Consider the following 23,119-nt stretch of genomic DNA (forward strand, 5'->3'; position numbering starts at 1 on the left):
TTGAGGCTGTTATGGTAGTACTGTTGTTCGACCACCGTGTGCACACTGAATTCCTTGTGGCGTTGAAAATATGCCCTTGGCATTGTTCTTCTGTCAATTTTTTTGTGTAACAGTTACTGGCCACACAAAAGCAAATGTCCCAGTTCACCTTGTTTACAACATGACGCTTTAGTCTGCTGGCAGTATTTATTTCTGAAAGTGAGACTGTAAAACATGCTTCACATAAATGGAAAAACTGCAATCCAGTTGCACACCAGTAGTCATAATATGCACCAACAACCAAACCATTGTAGGTGTACCATCAGTGGAGTACTTAAGTCTCTGAATGCCATTTGACATCCTTTTCCTTAAAGAGTTGGTCTACTTTTGGGTATTTTGAACCCTGCACTTAATTCAGCACTTCTTCCTGTACAGCCGAATCAAAATTCTGTTGCATTATTTTCCTGTTTAATACTGTGAAGCTGCTTTGAAACAATCGGCATTGTAAAAAGCGCTATATAAATAAAGGTGACTTGACTTAATGACTTAACACTTAATTTTGAACATGGTATCAGCAAGAAATGTTCTGCCACATTTTACACTGGGTAAAATGGGTTCTTACACAGATCTGCACAGGGTCACTTTGCTTGTACTAAAAATCCCTCAATCTGAAGCCCACAATATTCAGATATTCGAAGACCACCAAAGATAATTCTGGTACTTTGGCTATAATAAACATGCATTTTCAAATGTTTCTATATAGTTAGTAAAACATTATATATAATGTTTTATATTAAAATATGCTATTTTTTTATTTACTAAATATAATATTTTTAAATAATTCAATTCCAGAATTGCAGAAGTTACAGTAACTGAATGTTTACACCTTTTATTACCAATGAATTTACATGACTTTTCTAGTTGTTGATGATTCTTAAAAAAAAGAACATGGAAAAAAAAAAGTATTTAAATTAAATTATTTAATTTCACTTTCAAAACAATCCCAGAAAATGAGCAATTTTTGGAGCTTAGTTAAAGACCCACTGAAGTGCCTTGAAATGCGTAGCATGATTCAATGTGTTGACGTAATTTCCACTGAAACAGGAAGATGGTTTGGGACATATTGATCAGCTCCTCCGCTTTTTTTAAATGGCCAATAGCATTCAGTTTCTATCACAGCTCGGCCAGAGCCGTTGAGCTTGGTAAAGCCACAGTTTCCTCCTAATTTCGAACCGTTTCTTCTCCTAATCTCCTCCATATCGCTTTAAAATATAGCATTCTGTGCAGGATTCAAATGGGTCCGATACCTTTTCTGGTATGCGCTGACTCGCATCTCTGGACCGCGCATGCTGTGGCGATTTGTGTGACCCTAACATGAAACCATGCTTTATTTGTCCCAATAGAAAACATATTTACACTGTCTGAATCATTCACTATCCCCTATATAGTGCACCATTCACCATATAGAAAATAGTAATTGTGTGAACAAGTGACTGATTTCAGCTGCAGCTTTAGCGTCTATTTGTAATGTAGGGGGCGTGATGCTTGGATTCTAGAGAGCATTTGATTGGACATAAAATGTAATTTAATGTCATCATAATCAGTGATCCATTTTGGCAGAAGTGAGAGACTATACGTTTTGAATGCTTATATCTTCTAAATGTGAATTTTGTAATTGTTTCGGAGCACACTATCTTATAGATAACAGTAAGACTAACATAGTCATTCTAAAAGACAAAAAACTTAATTGGGACTTTAAATGAATGCTCATTTTTCACGTGATTTACCACGTGACGAGAGTAGAGTTAGATGACTGGCAAGAAGATGGTTGAGGATTTGACGCACAACAGATCCTGAGCGTCATTGACAAATATCTTGTATTGAAATTGTGCAGTCTGTACCGCCACAATTGCAAATTCGATTTCAACATCCAGCATATTGATAGCGGCTCCCTGATACCCACAAATGATATACCAATTTTGTACCCTAAATCCTCCCCAGCCCCCGGCGTAATCTGTAATACCAGTGTTTTCACAAGTCTATTTACCGATGTGAAAATGTTTTCTTAACTACTTTCACGAAGATTTTTTTTTTGTGAAGAATCTGGCCTCTGGGTCTTGTTATAAAGGGCACAGATTAAAAATAAGAAATACAATGTCAGCTTGCATCTTGATTTGTAGTGGGTTAGCTTATTTTAGGGTGGTTTCACACCTGCCTCATTTAGTTCGGTTGAATCGTACTAGAGTTCGTTTTCCCCTTTGGTGCGGTTTGTTTGGTCAGGTGTGAAAGCAACAATCGCACTCGGGTGCGCACTAAAAGCGGACCAAACAAGCGTACCGAGACCTCCTTGAAGAGGACCCAACTGCAAAAAATACTGATCATTTTTGGACTAAACCAGCTGCCATAGTCAGCTGCGCTGTGCATTGTGATGAGGAACAGTTTGTTGACAGTTTGCACTTAAGCATGGCAACTCGCGGACAAAGGAGTACTTGGAGTAGTGAGGAGGTGCGGAGCCTCATAGACATTTGGTCTGATGACCATATTAGGTCCCAACTTTCGAAAACTCACAAGAACAGCGCGATGCGCGTTTGCAGTGCATTAGAACGTTGTTTTCAAGCTGCATCCGCGCTTCATTACAGAAATGTATTGTCTGCATATTGTGGTGTATACAAACAATGTAATAGATTATGGCCTGGGACAAAACCAGCCTGCGCAGTTGCAGTTTAGGAAATACGCCATGGCCAATGAGTGATGTGGATGTTGTCATGTGACTGCATTTTGGTTCGTTTCAACTGGTTCGGACCAAAGCAATCAGTGTGGTGTGAAAAGTAGGGGTGTAACGGTTCGCGTATTCATACCGAACGGTTCACGGGGTGAGTTCCAAATGGAATCAGTATTCTCTATTTGATCATCCCTATGTGAGCAGGACACGCGTGTGCCGTGCCGTATGTAGCAGTTTGGAATGCACTTGGCAAAGGGAGCGGCGTAATTTCCTCATTATCTTCAGCTGGGATTTTCAAACATTTTCGGCTTCAGTTTCGGTTTTCGGCCAAGTGCATACTAAATTTTCGGTTTCGGTCCAGAATTTTCATTTCGGTGCATCACTAATCTGCATAATTCTTTTCTTTTTTTTAGCCTAACTGTTGCAAATAAAAATATTTTTTTATTTTAAAGAGTTTATAAAAATATGCTTTGTAATAGGCTGCTGTATATAAAAAGTAATATAACTCTTAAAAATATGAATTATATATTTATTTATGCCGGCGCTGCGTTGTCACAGGAAAATCCCAGCTGAAGATAATGAGGAAATTACTCCGCTCCCTTTGCCAAGTGCATTCCAAACTGCTACATACGGCATGGCACACGCGTGTCCTGCTCACATAGGGATGATCAAATAGGGAATACTGATTCCATTTGGAACTCACCCCGTGAACCGTTCGGTACGAATACACGAACCGTTACACCCCTAGTGAAAAGGAACCAAAGAAGCTGAAAAATGCTACAGTGTATAATTGTTTGCCCTTGGTTCGGACCAAATGAACTGAACTAGAGATGCATGTGAAAGCACCCTTAAAGCTTGTTTTGTCTTCTATTAAAGTTATCCCATGGAAATGTGCTAAGTTCCCCTATAGTGGGTCTTGGCCCGCTGGTAGAGAACCCATATGTGTGTCGTTCTTGGCCAGAGGAAGTCTGACTCTGTAAGTCTATACACGTTTGTCATCTTTATATCTTGAATGAGTCTTGTCAATGTCCCATCTGCCAGTTCAACGGTCCCTCTTTGGATGTTTTTGAGGTTACTGCACCATTGTTTTTAAACTTTAGAGACCATAGTGTATAGTCTCTTGAGGTCAGCCATTTATGAGCTACAGAAACCAGCTCAGCTGGCATCTACTACCATCACAGATTTAACTAAACATCTTAACCATGTCTGCATGTGTTCGTTCAGCTGTATGATGCATATCCTTTGGTTATTTGTTGAAAGTGTAGTGTAAATTTGACTGGCTATAGCTGTCATGCATAGTTGCTGCATAGTTTTTCTTGCATAAACATAATAACATTATCTTCTGACATTATTGGGTCAGGACCATGTCACGGTGTCTGGAGTAGCAACACGCAAACACATGCTTAGAATTTCTCTTTCATTCTCTCTGTTTCTCCACACATGCTGAATGTCTGTGTTTGATGTATTTTTTGTAAATATGCGTGTCTGTACACCACACTCACTTAAATCACAGGCATCTGAATGAGGTCAAAGTCACATTGGTTGCATCTGCCCAATGAAGATTGTCTGAATTAGTATTTAAGGAGATAAAAAGAGCATTGGTTATGTACACAAATATCTACCTGAATCAAGGTTTAATTTAAGTTAGATTTTTCAGGATCCTTTAAAATTCCTGGATCGGATCGTCAAATTACATCCTATTTCTGTCTGGAACAATTTCCAATGATTTCTTTTAAAAAAGCTTTTCTAATGGACCAAAACTGTGACAAAATGAATCCTTTTGAACCTCGACAGATGTTTTGGCTTGAAACTCCAGAATCCTACAGCATACATAAATCAGATGATCACATGGTGTTCTATTTTTGGAATTTTGCTAATTCCACCTTTTCATTCAAGGCCATTGGTCCAATTTATACAGAATTTGGCATGTATCATCTAGACTTGGTTTTCAAACTTGTTGACTCAAAGGTTCCTGTTGTCTACAGCAGTATTCAAAGGCCCAACACTTTAAAATCCAGACGTTTAGGATCTGAATGTTCTGCAGGATTCCCACTTTTTTTTTAACCAATCAATTACGATTATTTAAAATAAGTTTAACCCGATTAAAATATTTTAGAGTTTTGAATCACTAAAAAAAAGTATATTATTTATAAAAATGGCTATGGAGTTAAGATTTTATTAATTCATGTGACTTTTCATGGTCTAAAAATCACACTTTTAAGATTAGGTTTCCTCGTATATATTCAAGATTTTCAAGACCGTAGGAATCTTGTCTTTTTGAGGGGGTGAATTAAAGTAAGTTATCTTGACTTTCAGTTGTTTTAACTCATTTTAATGCTTGTTTTGTCTTATTTTACATCGTCATTTTGAGGTCCCTTTTGATGTCTTTCTTCCTCTGAGGTAAATGAATATTAGCCGGTAATGATGTCATGCTCTGGGGCATATGGACAATCTGAAACACTGAAAGCCTTTTTCCCTTATTTTTATGTTCACTGTGATGCAGCTTAGAGTTTTAAAGGTCTAGGTGGGTAACCCTAAAGCTGTCCTTAAGGTTCTTTTGAGAAGCACCCACCATGCATTTCTCCAATCAAACCAAACCATTCAATATTTTTAAAATGATACATGCTGACTACAGCATCTGTAAATCCTGATCACGACGAGAGATCTTCACTTCTTAGAATAAACTCTCTACGTCTTAGCAAGTGTGTTAAACCCCAGTGCCCAATCTCAAAGTGCAGAGTGTTTATTTTTCCCCCTGCATGTGCTGCACTGTGTCCTCTGATACATATTCAAGCCATATGTACCACACAAAATTAATCATGCGGCGGGAAGCCCTTAACAGAAATGTTATGGCTCGTGTGTAGAAAGGAGATGTCATGCACACGTGTGCCGCAAGGGTGCTAAATCAAAATCTCTGGCATCATGCTTGTGGTTTTTACATTATTATCCTAAACAAACCCGTGGCACGTCACGCTAAAAAAATGCTCACACAGTGATAGGTTTGGAAAATAAAACCATCATAAAAAGCAGGCTAAATCTAGTCACATGAAATTGTGTGCACATTTTTGTATGGAAAAAGCAGAGACTATGTAAGGAGGGACAGATAAACTACTCGTAGAAATGAATGAGATAAATTGTAAAGCTCAATATAGCACATGTATTTTCAGTTAAAAAAGACCCAATTACTTGTGTGTGTGTGTGTGTGTGTGTGTATAATATCTGGTAACCATGGTTTATCAAAATACCATAGTTACTGTAGATATTTTTGGTTATATGGCTATTTTGCTACATTAAAGACTGGTTACTGTGGTAACATGGTATTAAAATAAGAAACGAAACAAACTGATATGTTCTAAACACTGTTTGAAGGAGATCTAAGATACTGTATGTATTAACACTCTTTTTAGCTTTTGTATTTTTGTGGACACTATAGTTAACATGATAAATTTAGTGTAAGGGTCCTTCCAATTCATACCCTATTGTAATTGTTGTCTATATTTGATTTTTGGAAATGTCCTCATTTTGATATTATTAGTGCATTATCAAATTAATATTCATGAGCTCAGCCTTCACCATTTTGAGTCATCATAAGCAGCACATCTGTGCACTTTTTAAACCCAAGTGCCTATGGTCTTGCAGATAGTCTGGTAAGTGTGCGTGTGAATGTTTGTGTTTGTGCAGTGCTGTCCTGGGGATGTTTAGAGGTCCTGATTACGCTACGGATGAAAGCTAATCAGGCTAATCATGACCTGTGCCAGCCAGATGAAAGACTTGAGTGTTGTGTGCATGCATGTGTGTGTGTGTGTGTGTGTGTGTGTGTGTGTTTGGGCTTTGAGAAAAAGCCTGTGATTGCACATTGACTTCCTTTCCTTTCCTTCTCATAACCTCAGTCCAACACAAACACAGCTTACATCCTCACAGACACAGGGCAAGAAGAGAATGCACCCCTTCCCCAGTAAAACAACACTTCACCAACACTATAAATGGTCAAGCACAAAAGCGATTGACCTCTTTGGATTTATGCTGCGTTTCATTGGTCACTGAACAGCCAAGGTCAATTTCAAGTCAATAAATGGAATGGCAAAGGCAGTTTACCTTCTCTTCCTTTAGCCTCTATGTCTGAGTCTGTTTGTTTCTCCCATTTTGCTCATGTTTGGGTTTTGACTGCATTCCTGGCAAGCTTGTCTAGATCTTAACTGCGTGCTGTTGATGGGTACCGCATCTATAAGAAGGCGAGAGCAGTGCCAGCTCAGTGAGTTACAGCTGCAAGCCCTGAGCGGGCCATTTGTGTCTAACACTGTTTTGGGGGGTTTAATCTTGTCATCTGCATCTACCTAAGGCCTGGAAAATTCCTCTTTTCACCAGATGCATGTTTTGTCCAGCTGTCCAGTCTCCCATCACTGGATTTTGGAACCGTTTTCCTTACGGACTGTTATTGTTTGAAAAATTTTGCAGTATATTTGAGTATCACTGTTTTAGTATGTTTTCACACTTTGTTCGATTGATTGGTCTGAACCAATTGCTGAGCCCGTCTTGTAAGTTAAGTCATTTTTTTTAAGTAATCTGGTGCACTTTGCAAAAAAGTCTTTGCATTGACTTCTACCTGGACTTGAAAGTGGACTCAAACCTCTTTTTAGTTGTGATGGTGTCTGTCCACATTACATTCACACTAGTGATTTTGAATGATAAAAGTAGTAGTAATAATAATACCACAAAAAGGTTCATAGTAGTACCTTAAGGTACGTATTTGTACACTAAGGTACTAATATGCAGCTTTTGGGAGTAAAAAGGTACAAAGATGTCCTTTAAAGGATACTGCCCCAGTGACAAGCTGTTGTACCCATAAAGGTACAATTTTGACACTCTTTTTCTGTGCAAGTGTATTATTTTGCTTTTACAGTAGTAAAATGTAAATATTTTTGTCTTAATTTCTTGCCTTGCGAGCATTAAACTCAAACTGCAGTTTTCCGCCAAAATAAAAGCTTATGTAAAAACAGGTTTACAAACGTTACAAAACTAGTGAAATGCTGTAATCATCTGGCCACAAAAGTGTTGAAAATTTAACTCTGAAACATGCTATTCAACGGTCTATGGACTCATTTAGTTAAATCGCTTTTGCAATTTGGTAAGGGCACTAAGCCATATTGTGATTTTGATTTATACTTCGACTGACAGATATGCAAAACACAGCGTTGGAGATATTGTTTATTATGTGTATAACTATTTTCAGTTCATTATGAAACTGGCAAAATAGATTAGACTGCGAATAAAATGAAATGGTGCGTTTTTTAATTTCTTTACAGTTCTAGCCTATGTTTTATGTAACCTTTATTATATTTTGCTTTTAGCCAATTTTATTTGCACACATTATGCACATTATTGTTATTGCTCATAATAGTGGATGGGGATTTGGACCGTTAATTGTGACGGTTTTTGAAAATCTAATCCTAAATAACATGTTTTACAGCCTTTGTGCTACAAATATGAGCGGTACCTAAATCGCCATATCTTGAAGTGTGCTATTGCTTTTCTAATAAACTAAACTTAAAGGAACTGTATGTAAGAAATGTATTTCAATTAATCATAAAATCGCCCTGATATGTCACTAGACATTAAGAAATCATGTTAATTTCAAATATTTATATCACTGACAACAGTTGTCCGGTCAGGATATTGTCATTTTAAAAGTGAAGTTGCAGCCCTCAACTGATGTTGATGTTGACATGTTGTGTTTTGGCTGAAGCGCCACCCTCCACCTATCTACTAATCACGAAGTCTACTAATCACGAAGTCAGTAGTGTTTCGGCATCCGGGTTGCCAGCTCTGCTCTAGTTACCACAGCTGCAGCTACAAACTTTTTGGATAAAAAATAACTTTACGAAACCTAAAAGACCTCGTTATGAATCAGAAAAACGTTGTGACAATGAAAAAACAAATACTGCTGTGTAGGACTCGTCACTTGCCATTGGAAGCTCCTTGTAGCAGCCTACTTTCCTGCTGGATCCTGCAGCCTATCTGGCAACCTCGAGTCAGGGGGAGGGGGAGAGGGGATACACCGCTCTACAGTCATTTGAAAGTGATTGCAGTACCAGTTTTGGCCACAATCTTGCATACATTTCCTTTAAAATTGTCTCTTGGCAGATGTCGAAATGGGGAGAAAAAACACTTCAATTTGAGCCAAATTTGGGCATCAGAAAAGCATAGGAACAGACTAAAAACCTCCTACAGCTTGACTACCGCATAGCAACACCCTGGCAACCATTCTAGCATGACGGTGCCATGTTTTGCACATGAATCTGAGCATCACCACTTTCATTTCCTCCAACTCTATTCTGTTGCATTGTTTCTCCATTACTTCATGGCAACCCTGCCTCAACACTCTGGGCTGGTTTACTCCCGGTATGTGCCGGTGTGTGATTGAGAAGCCCTTGGCACTGTTTATTTCCAGAGATTTGTGCCTGGGTGTGTATGAGGGGAAACTTGCTTTCTGCCAATCTTGTCAGCTTGTGTTAAGAAATGGCAACTGATCAATTGATCTACTTGGTTTCATTTAGGTTGACTTGTTTGTTTTATGGTAGAACTGCTGGTCAGTTAACAATGGTTAAACCTAATTGCTAACCGATGACAGGTGACATCTTTATATTCCATAATAGGGAAGAATCAAAGGGATGGGGTTAATGGACAAAAACATTGAAGAAAAAAAAAAAAAAAAGACTGGTGCTTGCACAATTATGTTAGCATATTCAGAGTATTTTTAGCATGTTGCTGTGATTTGGTGGTTGCACTAAATTAGAAAAGTGCTTTGTGTGATTCACATTGACTATTTAAGACCTATGAACATTCACTGAAATGAATAGTCACTTACTGTGAGTGTAATAGTCACACAATGTGAGTGATTTTACAAAACGAGTGATGGAGAGAAAGTAGAGTAGAAAGCAACACAGTGTGAAAGCATTTCCCAAACAATAGACATACGAATGCAAATACTTGTAAACTTTTCCATGAAGTTTGTTTGAATGCCTGGATGCCATTGCTGCCATCCAGAAGAAGTTTAGACTACAAGAAACTCTTTGTTTGGATCAAGGGAAAATGGGCACTTTCCTTCTCACAACTTATCCAAATAAACAAATCCATCTTTTGACTCAGAGAAACGTCGTGAGCAAAGAGTTACTCAGAAAAGCCATAACAATGCTTAAGAAAAGATTATAGGAGGTTGGCATTGTTTCCTCCTTCATAAGACCGATATTTAACTTGTATATGTCTTCCCCTAGTGGTCGGATTCTTAAAATACACCTCTCTGCCTCTCCTCCTGCCTATTTTTTTCCCCCCTCCTCTTTGTCAAACCAAGGGATGGTGGCAGTTGCAGCGGTGGTTTTTGCATAGACCCCCAGAGCTTTTGCATAACACCGGCGCAGCCCCCCAAGGATTTCCTAATGATTTTTTTACTCTGTGTCACTTTCATTAAAAATAAAAGGTCATTAAAAAAACATATATAAAAACATATACACAAAAACCTATGTGTATAGACAATGGTCTTGATGGGGGGGGGGGGGGGGGGGGGTTACATGCTCATGTACTGCTCACATTAGCGAATAGCGATCCTCATCAAGAGCGATCATAATGGAGCTCTTTTAAGTATGAAGCAAAAGACTGCAGACTTCGTAGACATATCAATAGCTAGGTTTCCATCCACTTATTTTTATGCGCATGTTGGGATATCGCATCAAAAAATGCTGAATGGAAACGCCAAGATGCGCATAAATTCTAAAAATGCGCATAAACTTACAATTATTTTGGATATATATCAGGTACAATACATGGCAAATTTTCTCAAGGAAAATCAATCTCTGAACTAATGCTGTTGTAGCCTACTATAATATTGAAGCTGAAAATGAACTGATTTGTATACAAACACTTAAATTACACTCAATGATGCTTTTTTATAATAATAAAGTTATAATATTAACTTTACAATTACATACATACATTTTTGTAGTTTTGTTGTTAGTTTTTGGAGTTTATGGACACTGGATATGTTTTTTCTGAGGTAAATGTGACATTGCATGACATTGTTTACAAACTGTTTTACTGATGTCTTTCCGTGGTTGAAACACTGATTGAGCAATTCCATGTGACATGATACTGATTTCGGTAAGTTGTACTCTGTCTTTTAACACTTTCAGATGCTCTTTCATGTTTATTTGCGCTGTAACCGGTATTAAAGCAGAGGAGAAGATCAGTTCATGTGAGCCCCATGCTGCCGCTTCTCTTGAGCTGAGCTGAACCAGAGCGATCTCACACCACAGAGCATTTCGTTGAAATGCGAATTTCGTTATCAAATGGACGTAATTTGAAATCTGAGACTTTCATATCAATAGTAACAAAGCACAATGATTATTGTGATTTATTGGATGTGAGGTGCGCTACAATGTTTCTTTCATTCATCAACTGAAAACAGGATGACTAATCGATTCTTGGGATTTAAGAATCGATATTGTTTCGTAAAAATGAGAATCGATTAAAATCGAGAAATCAATATATATATATTTTTTTTTACCCAGCCGTAATAAAGACATCATAAAATTAATGGTGAACCACTGGAGTCACATGGCAATTTTAACAAAGCGACAAGAATACTTCTTGTGCGCAAAAAAAAACTAACATAATGACCCTATATTCAACAATTTCTTCTAGGCTTTGTCAGACTCTTACGCTGATGACGCAGCGCTTCCTAATTCTATGGCAGAACGACTCGTGCGCATGCATCATGGTGCTCACGTGAACAGCGTCAGCCAATGGTATTTACTATTACACTGCGTCAACAGCGTAAGAGTCAACATTCTCGGTCTTGAAAGTGCTAATGAAATAGCTGTCTATGGAGGGGTCAGAGAGCTCTCGGATTTCATCAAAAATATCTTAATTTGTGTTCCAAAGTTTGGAACAACATGAGGGTGAGTGATTTAAAGGGTTAGTTCACCCAAAAATGAAATTCTGTCATTAAATGCAGGATATTGAAGTTATTGATGCACTTAAAATAAATCTGATCTGTTAAGCACCCCCAAGAAAAAAAATCCTGGAGCCGCCGCTGGATAGTGGGGACAGATGTGTAAGTAGGTTTACCCCCAAAAGCTGCCTCCCAATTAATTTATCGACAATCTTTTGAATAAAACTATAAAAGAATCTAAAGTATCAAACCTATATAGAAATAATTTTCCGCCAATAAGTCTTTGGACCAGGGTTGTGCATTAGTATATTGTATTTCCTCCTGTATTTGTTCAGTTTTATTTGAAATGTAACTTCCACACTTCTCTCTATTCTTACTTGCTAAATGCTTTTAAAGAATTTTTGAATTCAAACTTGTTGAGTTTGCTTTAGTGTTTGCCGCCAAAGCTTTCCAACAGTGAAACTGACCATCACAGCAGCTGATAATTGCTTCAAGTGGGCGGAAATGCTCTTGGCTGCACTTTTGTGAAACTTGATGGATGGAGCCAAAAAGCCCCAGGTGGAAGTTGTCATTTTGGAACTGGCCTGGGAACAGACTCCTCTATTTAGTACAGCTGGTGTCAAAAGAGCTGCCCAGGACAACATCCATCAGCATTAGTGCCAAACATCTGTTAGCATGCCTTCTCCATCACTCTCATCTCTTTCCCAACAGTTCCAGTAGATATGCTCGGCCATCAGGAACTCACAGGATCGGCACGAAAGACTCTCCGCACAGCTGCACCTCATGGAAATGTAGTGTGAATGTGAAATCGATTGCACTCAGTCTCTGTGGCCAAGAATCTTGCTAAGATCACAGTCAAAGATAATCTGGACACTAAGACCAGCTGAGATGTTGACAGATCTGCATACTTTCAGCTTTAGTCAGAATTAGGAATCAGTTTTTCATCTTGTTTTGTTCTTATGTGTGAGGAAAGCCATGAGAGGTTGGAAGCGTGTCTCGTGGTCTAAGGGGATGTTTACACGACACCATTTTCGACTAAAAACTGAAAACTTTTGTAGCGTTTTGCCGTTCATTTACACGTCAACAGTGTTTTAGGGGCCTGAAAACGCATTCTTTTGAAAATGATACCGTTATCGTCTCTGTGTAAACTACAAAAACATTAATTTGTGGAAACGGTGACTTCATGCGCATGCATGTTCAATCTATAGGTGTAGTGTTTCTTCACAATATCACCAACAACTGCCCTGACATGAATAATACAGCGTTTTTAAACGTTTTCGCGGATCGGTGTGAACGGGAATCACTTTGACAATGTTGTCATCTGTATGTGAAAAAACGCAACGGAAAAGCTATTCCGTTTTTAGTACATCGTTGTTGTGTAAACAACCCTAAGTCAGGGGTGCAAGACTCAGTTCCTGGAGGGCCAGATTCTGCATTCACGCCATGTCGTAATTACCTCAAATAATGCTTTGTATGCTTTAGAACCACTCTTGTGGTACTTTGATGTCATGCACCGATCGGTCTGCACAGATCTGCTTCAAGTTGAACACACCTTAAAGCTGCAGTGGTCTGGTGGCACAGCGGTCACACAGTACAAGTCGTCAATGTCTCAATATGCCACTGACATCTTGTGCTGATTCGGGATCCGAATCTGCAGTAGTGAGCGTGAAGTGGACTTATCAAGCTTATCATGATTATCAAGCCCCGCCCACACTCCCGCAGAATCGTTTGTACAGTTTACTGGAGAATAACTTTAATTTCTACATTGTCATAACTGTTTATTTCACACTGACATAACGAGTTGAAGCTCCAATCTCCTCCTGAAAATCCCCAAAAAGTATCTTGGTGCCTCCGTGTAGAGCCTTGCATTTCTACCCGAGCCCGACAGGCCCCGACTTTTTTACGCCCTAGGGCTTCGCGCCAATTTTCACGTCATACCTCAAACGCGGCTGGGCTTCGGGCCTTTTTTTAGTCTTCTCCTTCATTTTATATATTAGATATTAATTACTGGTGGAAACAACATGAGACCATGATACCGCGACTGTCAAGACTGGCTCGAACAGTGTTTAGACTGTGTGGGCAGTGTAGGCTACGGCGCTATGCAGCACGCATCGCCGCAAATGAGTAAAGCAAGCTTGCGCGCAAACTGCCGCAAGTGAAACTGAAAATAGGCTAAGTCTTAGATGCTCAAAAACACAATCATCCTCATTAAAACTAATGCGACTAAATGCTCTTTCCAATGCTTAGGTCGCTCGTTCTCATATCGCGGTCTTTGTGTTGAAATGAGCTGATGAATCAAATGCAGCTCATATCTGTTGCTTTCGTTGATGTGAACTCTGTTAAATGTGCATATAGCGCGGTAATTGAAGATCGGATTTATATTTATTTTGCGGAGAGGTGTAAGGTAAGACAAACAGTATGTTTTTTTTGTTTGTTTGTTTGTTTTTTTTAGATTGTGTAGCCTGTTTTGTTTGCGAGCAGCATCAGTCTGCCTCAGCTTGTCAAAAATGCCTTTTTTACTGTGGTGGTGACTAGTAGGCTAAACGTTTAAACTAACATTGTGATGTTTTAAGTGTTTTATATCTGTAGATTGTATTATAAGCAAGACAAGTCAAGTGTTGATTTGAAAGGCTTAATTGATCAAACATGTGGTTAAGCCACTGTGCTGGCCACTTGGTCGTCACTTTAAAAAACAAAAACTTTAATTTAACAAACAAAAAAATGCTTCAAACTTTTTTCTAAATTAACTTAATAAAGAAACTAAACGAAATATAACTACTTTGACATTAAAAACAAAACCGAACAATTTTAATGGCTGCAACAATGTGTAATACACATACATTAGAGATACATTTTTATTTATTTATTAAAAAACACGGGCTCCAGTCGGACCGGGCCGAGAATTTTGATAAGCTCTCGGACACGGGCCTCAGCGTCTCCGGCCAGGGCCGGGCTAGGGCCTAGATTTGAGGCCTGTGCAGGGCTCAACCTCAGTGATTACTTTGCTCAGTGAAGCTGTCAATCATAATGTCACACCCCTGTTTTTATAGAATCAAATAACTAAAACCAAAATAACGAACACTTGAACTTACATCAGCTTGATTTTAAATACTACCTAAAATGATACCTAAAAAAACCTGTATTTGTACGTTTAATTTGATAGTTTAGTTTCTCACGTCCCATTACATTACAGGAGAGGGCGGGGTTTATGCCCTATACTGGGTCCAGTCTCCTCAGGGCGATCAATGTTTTGGCTTCGCTTTTCAGGACTTGTGTGGCACACTTGGTCGTAGCTCATTGTTTACGCATTGTAGTTACAAATTCTACAAGCACGTGAAGGCTTTTTACAGTTCAGATTCGTTATGGTGATTGACATGGCTTGAATGCACCTACAGTTCTGCAGGGTTTAACTTCAACCCTAATTAAAATATCCAGTTAATCAAGTCCTTCAGGCTTATTTGAAAACTGTATGTTGAAGCAGGGTTGGAACTAAACTCTGCGGGGCTGTGGCCCTCCAGGAACTGAGTTTTGTACCCCTTGTGTAGGTATCGGTTTCTCCCACCTGCTCTGTTTTGTTATCTTCCACCTGTTTGTGTTCGCTCTCCATATTTATCATTCTTTTAAAAGTTCTCCAGAGTTTATCAAATCATGTTCCATAAGGAATCTCTGAGGAAGTCTCTCTCAGATCTGAATACATTTCTGTCCTTTTTTTGTCCTTTTTGTATTTTTTTTCTTATCCGCTAATGCAGCATTTTTCTTTTTTTTTTCTGAACTTTCTAGAAAAATTAAAACATTCTTCATTTTCACATTGTGGGATCCACTTATTTTCCAATCTGGAGCACTTTTTTGTTCTGGAATAGGGATCTCATCATCTTGATCATGTGGATTTTGGTATAGTGTGATTCATGGTGTGGAATTTCTGTATTGTTTGTGAGCGTAAGATGAAGGTCATTTCATAACTCAACCTTCCTTTGAAACCACAGACTTCTCTCTGGTGACGTATGCCAGACTTCTCCAATCATTTTGTCAGTTTAATCCCGTCCCTTTTTTTATACAGTCACTGCAAGGTCACATTCAGATCTGCTTCCATCTCAGATGTACCTTTATAATATGTAAGAAAATATGTCACTACTTTGGTTTCATCATGATTTGGAAGTACATTTCTGATGTTCAAACTGTGTGATACATTTTTTTAATAATGGAATATAAATCTGGATTGATTTGCTGGCCACTTGAAGGAAGAGCAGTATTTCACATTCATGTGTATTTTATTTTTATTTTTATTGTTTTTTAATCATTTTGAAAACTGCTTTCTGATAGTGGTTACATTGCACTTAATTATCTTGGTAATGTCTGGACCTTATCAGTATTTATATATTTAAAAAAAACAAGGGTGGCAATATTTCTGGCCTTTGGACTGAGCTTACACGCATACACAAGGTTGCTCAACCTTAGACATCTCTAAGCAACTGCAGGCGCCTCAGCATGGGGTATGAGACAGTGGGAAGATCCTGGGATTTTTTTGACATCTGCTGAGCATACACACACAATCGTAGGTATGTACAGCTAACACTGCAATGTGCGTTATTCTGACATGTCCTATGCTCTGTGTATTCTGTAGGAGATCTCCTCCATGGATTTCCGCAGTAACTCCGTGTCAAGTCGGACTCCAACTCCCCCTGGACGATACTCCCCACTCAGCCCCATTGAACGAGAGCCTTCCGTTTCCCCTCGACGCAGGTACATACGCTTCTCCTCTCAGGTCACTCAGAAGAACATTTTTAATCTAACTTGATACATTTATAATAAAATGTATCAAGTTTTATATCAGAACAGATTTATTTTGGCTCCTTCTGTCAGACAGCTAAAGGACACTACATGGCTGATGTCCCAAAAATGTCCTTTCCTTTCCTACTGTGTCTTTCTTTATAGAAAAAGATTATATAATTTCTACCCCTAATTGCCCCCCCCCATCTTTCTCCCTCTTCTACATACCAATAACCACACCCCCTTTTTGATCAACCTATAAGACTGTTGAAAACTAGTAACTACACCCCTTTTCTGCTGTAAACCAATACGAGGCAGCCCAAAGTCACACCTTTCATACAAAAAACTATCAACTTTCTTAGCTCTCGTTGAGACTCGACAGAGAGGTGTGTGTGTGTTTGCTGGAGTTTTAGATGTGTGTGCAGTTGTCACCATAGGCTCTGTTGTTGTTCCAACAAGAGTTGAACTAGTTGGATAGGAATTTGTCTGTGTTTGCTGTTGAGGTAAGTCTAAACTTTAGACATCATCTTCGAACTTACATGGCAAATGACAGGCTAGTCTGCAGAGGAAGATGAAATATCGTAACGTGAGACTAGAACTCTGCTCTGTTCTCTGCACTGTAATGTAATGATGCTGTGTCGACTGTTTTCACTTTTAAATCTGAAGCCTGTTTAGCAAGATTGTAATCATAACTCAGCTGTGGGGGGTTGCAAATCGATGGAATGTTCTTTCTAGGCATGTTTCACTACTTCTCATTGTAACGTCAATAAATGGCGCCGTTTAAATATTCAGAACAAGAAACGTGCATCCCCACTGCAGGACTCATTTATGTCAGGGGATTGTGCAGCCAACAGGAGGGGGACAACCGGTTCCTTTGACCCACCATGATCCCCTATGCTATAACCCACTCTTTGGTCCCAGTTGAGGTGGCGCACCCGTAAAGATCTTGTCCCGTGCCCCGTGAATTTAGGAGTCGACCCTGTGGGGAACTGAGAGGTGCTGGAGAGTTCTGAGAGGAAACTCAAGCTCACTGTCTGGTTTCAATTTGAAGCATGTCTCATTGAACAGCCTGCATGCAGATAGTGAACATGTCATTTATTTGGAGATTTATAGCATCTTCAAATGCTTGTTCCCCCAGTAACGACTATTCCAAATGCTTCTTTCTTTTCATTTTCGGTCATATCTTGGACATGCTACAGAAATGCAATTTTTGTCAAGTACCGAATGGTAGCGCACATTCCAACACGCAGATGTCAGTCATGAGATGCTTGCTGTCATGCAGGTTTCTTGTGACAACCACACCCAGAAACTCAATAAAATCCTCACGACAGATACTTTTAATCTCATTTGACTCTGATTGTGTAGTTTTCCAGCTCTGTTTGATGTTACAATAATAAGCAATCACTTTTTCTCAGGTCAAGAGTCCTGGTGGATTGTTTTGGCTATTGGTTAATCATTTTTCACCCCATGTCATGGCCTTTGTACAAAACAGAAATCCTGATAACATTTGTTTTTACAGCAAACACACTAGCAAACTATCACAAGGCCACTGTGGTAAGAGAGTCTGTTACCGGTTTGTTTGTCTCTCACTCTGCAGCCCAGTCTTTATTCAATACATAATTCAGTGCAACCAAATGCACCCCATTTCTGTCATGCGTCCACTGATATGCATTAACAGTCTTCCCTTGGTTTATTAAAAGTTGCAAGAGCAGGTTTTGAATGTGGGACCACTCGTATAAACTTTTGAACAGTATGTACAGTATGTGTGTAAAGTGTTAATTATTCTCATACGTGTATATTTTTTCCTCTAGGCTGTATAGTTTGCCTGTATGGCAGTGGTCCCATATGTGTCAAGCATTTATAGGATGCCCATGTGTGTGAGAAAGCTCTGCGTTTATGACTGTGCATAAAAATGCAACCATAAACCTCCCGCTGGACAGCTACTGTAACTGCACTCTAATCAGCCCATTAAACCTGCCATTAGAAAACATACACAATTTCTCAAAACCCCAGTCATATTGTACCCCAATCTTTTTACTCCCCATACAAGTACAGTCTGCTAATTGTTGCATTCAGAGAGAGTAGTGTCGAGCACAGGAGCGAGGGAAGAACAATGGAGAGAGAAAAACTGAAAACTGACAACTTTTTATGCGTTTTGGCCATTCATTTACACAACAACAGTCTTTTGGGGGCCTGAAAGCGCAAGCTTTTGCAAACTGGTTTTAAAAACTATTCCTTAACCATCTCCATGCATGTAAACAACAAAAAAATAAATTTGTGAAAACTGTGACGTCATGCACATGCGTATTACATGTTCACGTTCTTGACAGTGACATCGTCATTTACTGGCCTGGTATGCATATTACAGCCGTTTTAGTCATTTTTGTAGATTTGTGTGAACAGGGATCATTTTGACAACGTTGTCGTCTGTTTTCAGTACATCGCTGTCGTGTAAACAAACCCTTGGTCTACATCTAATTTATATCTGATTTTCCATAATGTTAAAATTACCTAATACACAGTGGATTTTTTTATATGAAGTCTGTCATAAAGTTTATTGATGTTGTAGTTTCTTGTCAGGAGTAAAGACTATGTTACAGTATGCTCAAAATAGCAGAACAGACATACAAATATCCATAGACTCAGAATGGCTTATGAAGTTGCCATGACAGCATAAGGCTATTCAAACGTCTTGCTTTTGCCTCTAAGGCATCTGTAATGATATCTCTACTGTTGTAGTACAAAACCAGGACTGATCCCTCCATAATTATTCCATAATATTAAATGTTACACTAGCGTGGGTATATTTTCTACATTATCCAGAGATAGAGATGGAAGAAATTTACTGAGGCCCTTCATTCTTTCTACAGATACTACACATCACTGTTGGATTGTGTCTTGCTCCATGAGTGTTGTGTTTTTAGGGTGGTGTCAAGTTTAACTTGTAGATGAATGAACTCTCTTTGTGTCTTTCAGCTCAGACTTTGCCATGCAGAGGTTTGACAGAGACTCAGAGGTGTACAAGATGATTCAGGAGAACAAAGAATCGCGTGCGGCTCCTCGCCAATCCAACACCTTCAAGATGCTTCAGGAGGTGCTGGAGGCTGACGAGAAAGGTGAGACACGCACTCTTTGTCTAAAAAGTGCTTTGGGAAATGAATGTCATTCTTTGAGCATTTAAATCTGCAAGTCTAGCTCACATTTTTCACAATTGCTAATTTAAAATATTGAATATTATCAGAAATTGATACAATAATAATATACCAACTTAGGTGTTGATTATAAAAAAAACGAATGAACTAGAAAAATATAAGAGTGTGATGCTTGATTTTGATTGTCCGAAGACACCATGGTGTTAAAGTTTTAAAGGACACTAAGCATAAATTGAAAACTGCTACAAGTGAAGGTGACCTATGGAAAAAGTCAGTCAGAGTGAGGGTAAAAGGAAAATGATGTTCTTCCAGGCGCTGAATGTTTTATCTTTTGTATTCACAGATGCCACCGTACTTTATCCAAGCAAGTTGTCGCCAAGCCCTGCCAAAACCACGTCCTCTGTTGCTGGAGGGCCGAAATACCACACCTGTGAAAAATGTGGCACCAATATTGTGTAAGAGAAAACACACAAACGCCTGAATCCCTCCGTTTCTGTGCACACTCCACTATATCTCCTCTGCACAGGCATGCTTAGATTGCATAAGAGGTTAATGAGCCGGTAACTTGATGAAAGTCTTATGTTTAGCCTTTAGGGTAGAATCATTCTCATCATCTTTTCAGTTGATGATTGAGTATGACTGAGACTGTGGTTATTCATTCGTATATTAGCATGTGAGAATTACCAACATCTTCTTGAAGTGAGACGAAACACTTGACCTAGACAGCATTTTAAGGCACCTTAGGTGCCTCCCCAACAAGAATATTGTTCCAAAAGGTACAGACTTTTGACAACAATCTAATTTTCTTCAGTGCTGTTTAAAAAAAAAGCTGTATTTTTTTGTTATTTAAAGGGCGCATTAGTAATATGTGCCTATAAGTGGGTGTACAGCGCACGTACACTCTTCTTATTACACACACAGGGACATGCAGCAGCACACAAACATTTTTAAATATATATAAAAAAAAAGAACTCTTCACTGGAGAAGCGTTCAGTCTTTCCGCTAGCAAATTCCGCCATGTAAATATAAAATCCACCATAGTGCAAGCGAAACGGTCTTTTAAAGGGAATGGGAGATGAGACCTTTTTGGACTGTTTTTTTTCTGTTGTTAAACTAACAAAAGTGGATTTGGACACGCCCTAAGTGCCCCTGCACTTCAGACCATGCGCTCAGATCACTCAAATAGGGCCCTAAATCTGTCAAATCTGACTGCTCAAAATCTGCAGACTGGCTCTGATTTTAGGCGACTAGCATCGAAAAAATCTAGGCAAAAGTCGTGTAGTGTATTCCAGCCTTACTTAGTATTTAGCAAAGAGCTCACTAAGTAATAGAACAGACCTACAATTGTGTTCAGTGACTTTAAAAGTTATATTTCTCCTTCCCCCCCTTTTCAGCACTCAGGCTGTGAGGATCACAGACGATTGCTTCCGTCATCCAGAGTGCTACACCTGTACAGAATGTGGGCTCAACCTAAAGATGCGCGGTCACTTTTGGGTGGAGGACAAAATGTTCTGTGAGAAACACGCCAAGGAAAGATACCTGGCTCCCGGCGGTAGCCCTCGCTCTGTTGTGTCCCCACACCACTGAGACGCCCAATCAGCCGCCCTCCTGACACCGCCTCCAAATCCTCTAGTTGGCTAGGAGCATAGGGAGGAGATGATGTCATTGTTACGTTGTCCAATGGGAGCCAAATGGAGTGTTTGGCATAATGTCACTTGAAGCTTTGGGACCTGACACAGTTGAGTCCTCTCCTCCAGTTATTGTAACACCCCACAACTAGAGACTATTGGATTTGGAAGGGGGCATCTGCATTAAAGCGTGTGCTATTTCTATAACAATCAGCATATTACAGTTGAATTTCTACATTGCCTGCCACTTCCACATGTTGTATTATGCTTTGAAAACGGCTTGTGTTTCAATAGACATTTAACTTGGGTTTATCTTAAATAGTTTGTATTTTTGGCTGCAATTTGTAGAGCTTTTCCATATACCGCGACTCAAATGGTTAGAAACAAGTGAGCATCAGCAGCGTTAATGCACACAGGACTGGTTTCCTTAGTGTGTTTGTGTGTGTGAATATTTGCAAACGGTTAGATTTATTCCAGTTTGAAGGGTTTGATGATTACTTGGAAGTGATTCTTAGTTTGATGTAAATTTCTCCCTTCATAAAAAGAAACCACCATCCACAAAAAATCCTCCATCCACACGCATTCAGAACGCTGCATAATCTATTTGCCATTCGCTTTTGTATTAAATAAGGGAAATCTAAGAAATGATGATATTTGTGTGTAAATATGTTTATTTTTCACTTTAAACTGTATGTGGTCTAAGCGGAGGGTTTTGCATGCACTTGTTTGTTCAGGGTTGCATGTTTCATTTTGACTGTATTGTGTATTTTTGGGTGAGAGGTTTGATCCTGCTCAGATACACAGCTGTGTCTTTTGAATGCAGGAGAGAAGAGTATCAGAGTGAAAACTTGAAGCCAAGGTTTAGAGAAACATTTGTGGATCAAATACATCATGAATCATGAATCCTCACATTGTGTTATTGTAGGGTTCCCCCTCTTTACCTTTTCCGTTTCAAATAAAAACTTTGAAAATCAGCGGATGAATTGTTTTGTCTATTTTGCTGTATTAGGGTATTTTGGTTAGAATTCCATATTATTTTGCCCATTTTGTCCGATTCTTACTTGAAGATTCTTATAGTTAAATTGCTAAAATAATGTTTTGAACAAGTTAATACTTGTTCAAAACAATCACTTTTATCAAAGTTTGTACTATTTTCTGTTTATTTTCATAAATAAAATTCATTTTTATTCAATAAATAAACTGTCAATAAAATGTTAATATTAAAACCTATTTTAAAGTTACAGAAATAATTATTTTAAAAAGAAGATTCTGAAAGCATTGCATCAGATCCCATAATAATTTAATATAGATTTACAGTAATAACGATACATTTTTTTATTTTTTGATATGATTATCTCTAAGGTGGACACCCAATTTGATATATTTACCATCTGAATCTATATGTCAGCAAATAAAAAAAGTCAGCCAGCTCTTTATCATGTTTATTATTGTGCCTTTTACCCCAACAGCAAGGGGCACTACTTACCCCAAATACCATACTTTAACATATTATTCCGTTATTGAAAAACTGTTGCTTTAATTACTTTGAACAAAAATCATTAAGAACTTTGTCTCAAAATACAGACATTCATTTTACAGATTCTCATTTGCTACATGTATCTGCATTTTGGAAAACATTAAACCGATCAAATTAGCACAGAATCGCTGCTGGATCGGCCAAATTTCCACGTGCATCTTGCAAAGCAGATGTTGTGGAAAGTGCTGTGGCAAGTTTTTGTGCCATCTAGAGGAAAATAAAACCAAAGGTGCATTTTACCCCAGTGCTCCTTTTGCCCCGTTGTATTCTACACTCATATGATAAGAAAATTCTAGTCATGGTCAGATTCTTTGTTCACTTCAGAATCTCGCCGGAAGTAGTAGGTCATCGGGGTACTTTTCGCCTACTGTTTTTCGAATACTATGAATT

At 38.7% G+C, this 23,119-nt stretch overlaps 1 protein-coding gene across 2 annotated transcripts in view; it reads left to right on the plus strand.

Moving 5' to 3' along the window:
• pdlim2 (PDZ and LIM domain 2 (mystique)) overlaps positions 1-22,382 on the plus strand; it is an 86,421-nt gene extending 64,039 nt beyond the window's left edge. Inside the window, exons 7-10 of one of the 2 annotated variants that reach the window (XM_079827939.1) lie at positions 16,267-16,385; positions 19,389-19,528; positions 19,908-20,019; positions 20,959-22,170. In XM_079827939.1, the coding sequence (XP_079684065.1) occupies positions 16,267-16,385; positions 19,389-19,528; positions 19,908-20,019; positions 20,959-21,151 (564 nt within the window). In that variant the 3' untranslated portion in view covers positions 21,152-22,170. Of the gene's footprint in view, positions 1-16,266; positions 16,386-19,388; positions 19,529-19,907; positions 20,020-20,958 lie in introns of both variants that reach the window. The other variant, XM_079827940.1, reaches the window with a different exon arrangement.
• The last annotated feature ends 737 nt before the right edge of the window (positions 22,383-23,119 follow it).

The sequence above is a fragment of the Gobio gobio genome, assembly GCF_949357685.1.
Source record: "Gobio gobio genome assembly, chromosome: 10".
Lineage (NCBI taxonomy): Eukaryota > Metazoa > Chordata > Actinopteri > Cypriniformes > Gobionidae > Gobio > Gobio gobio.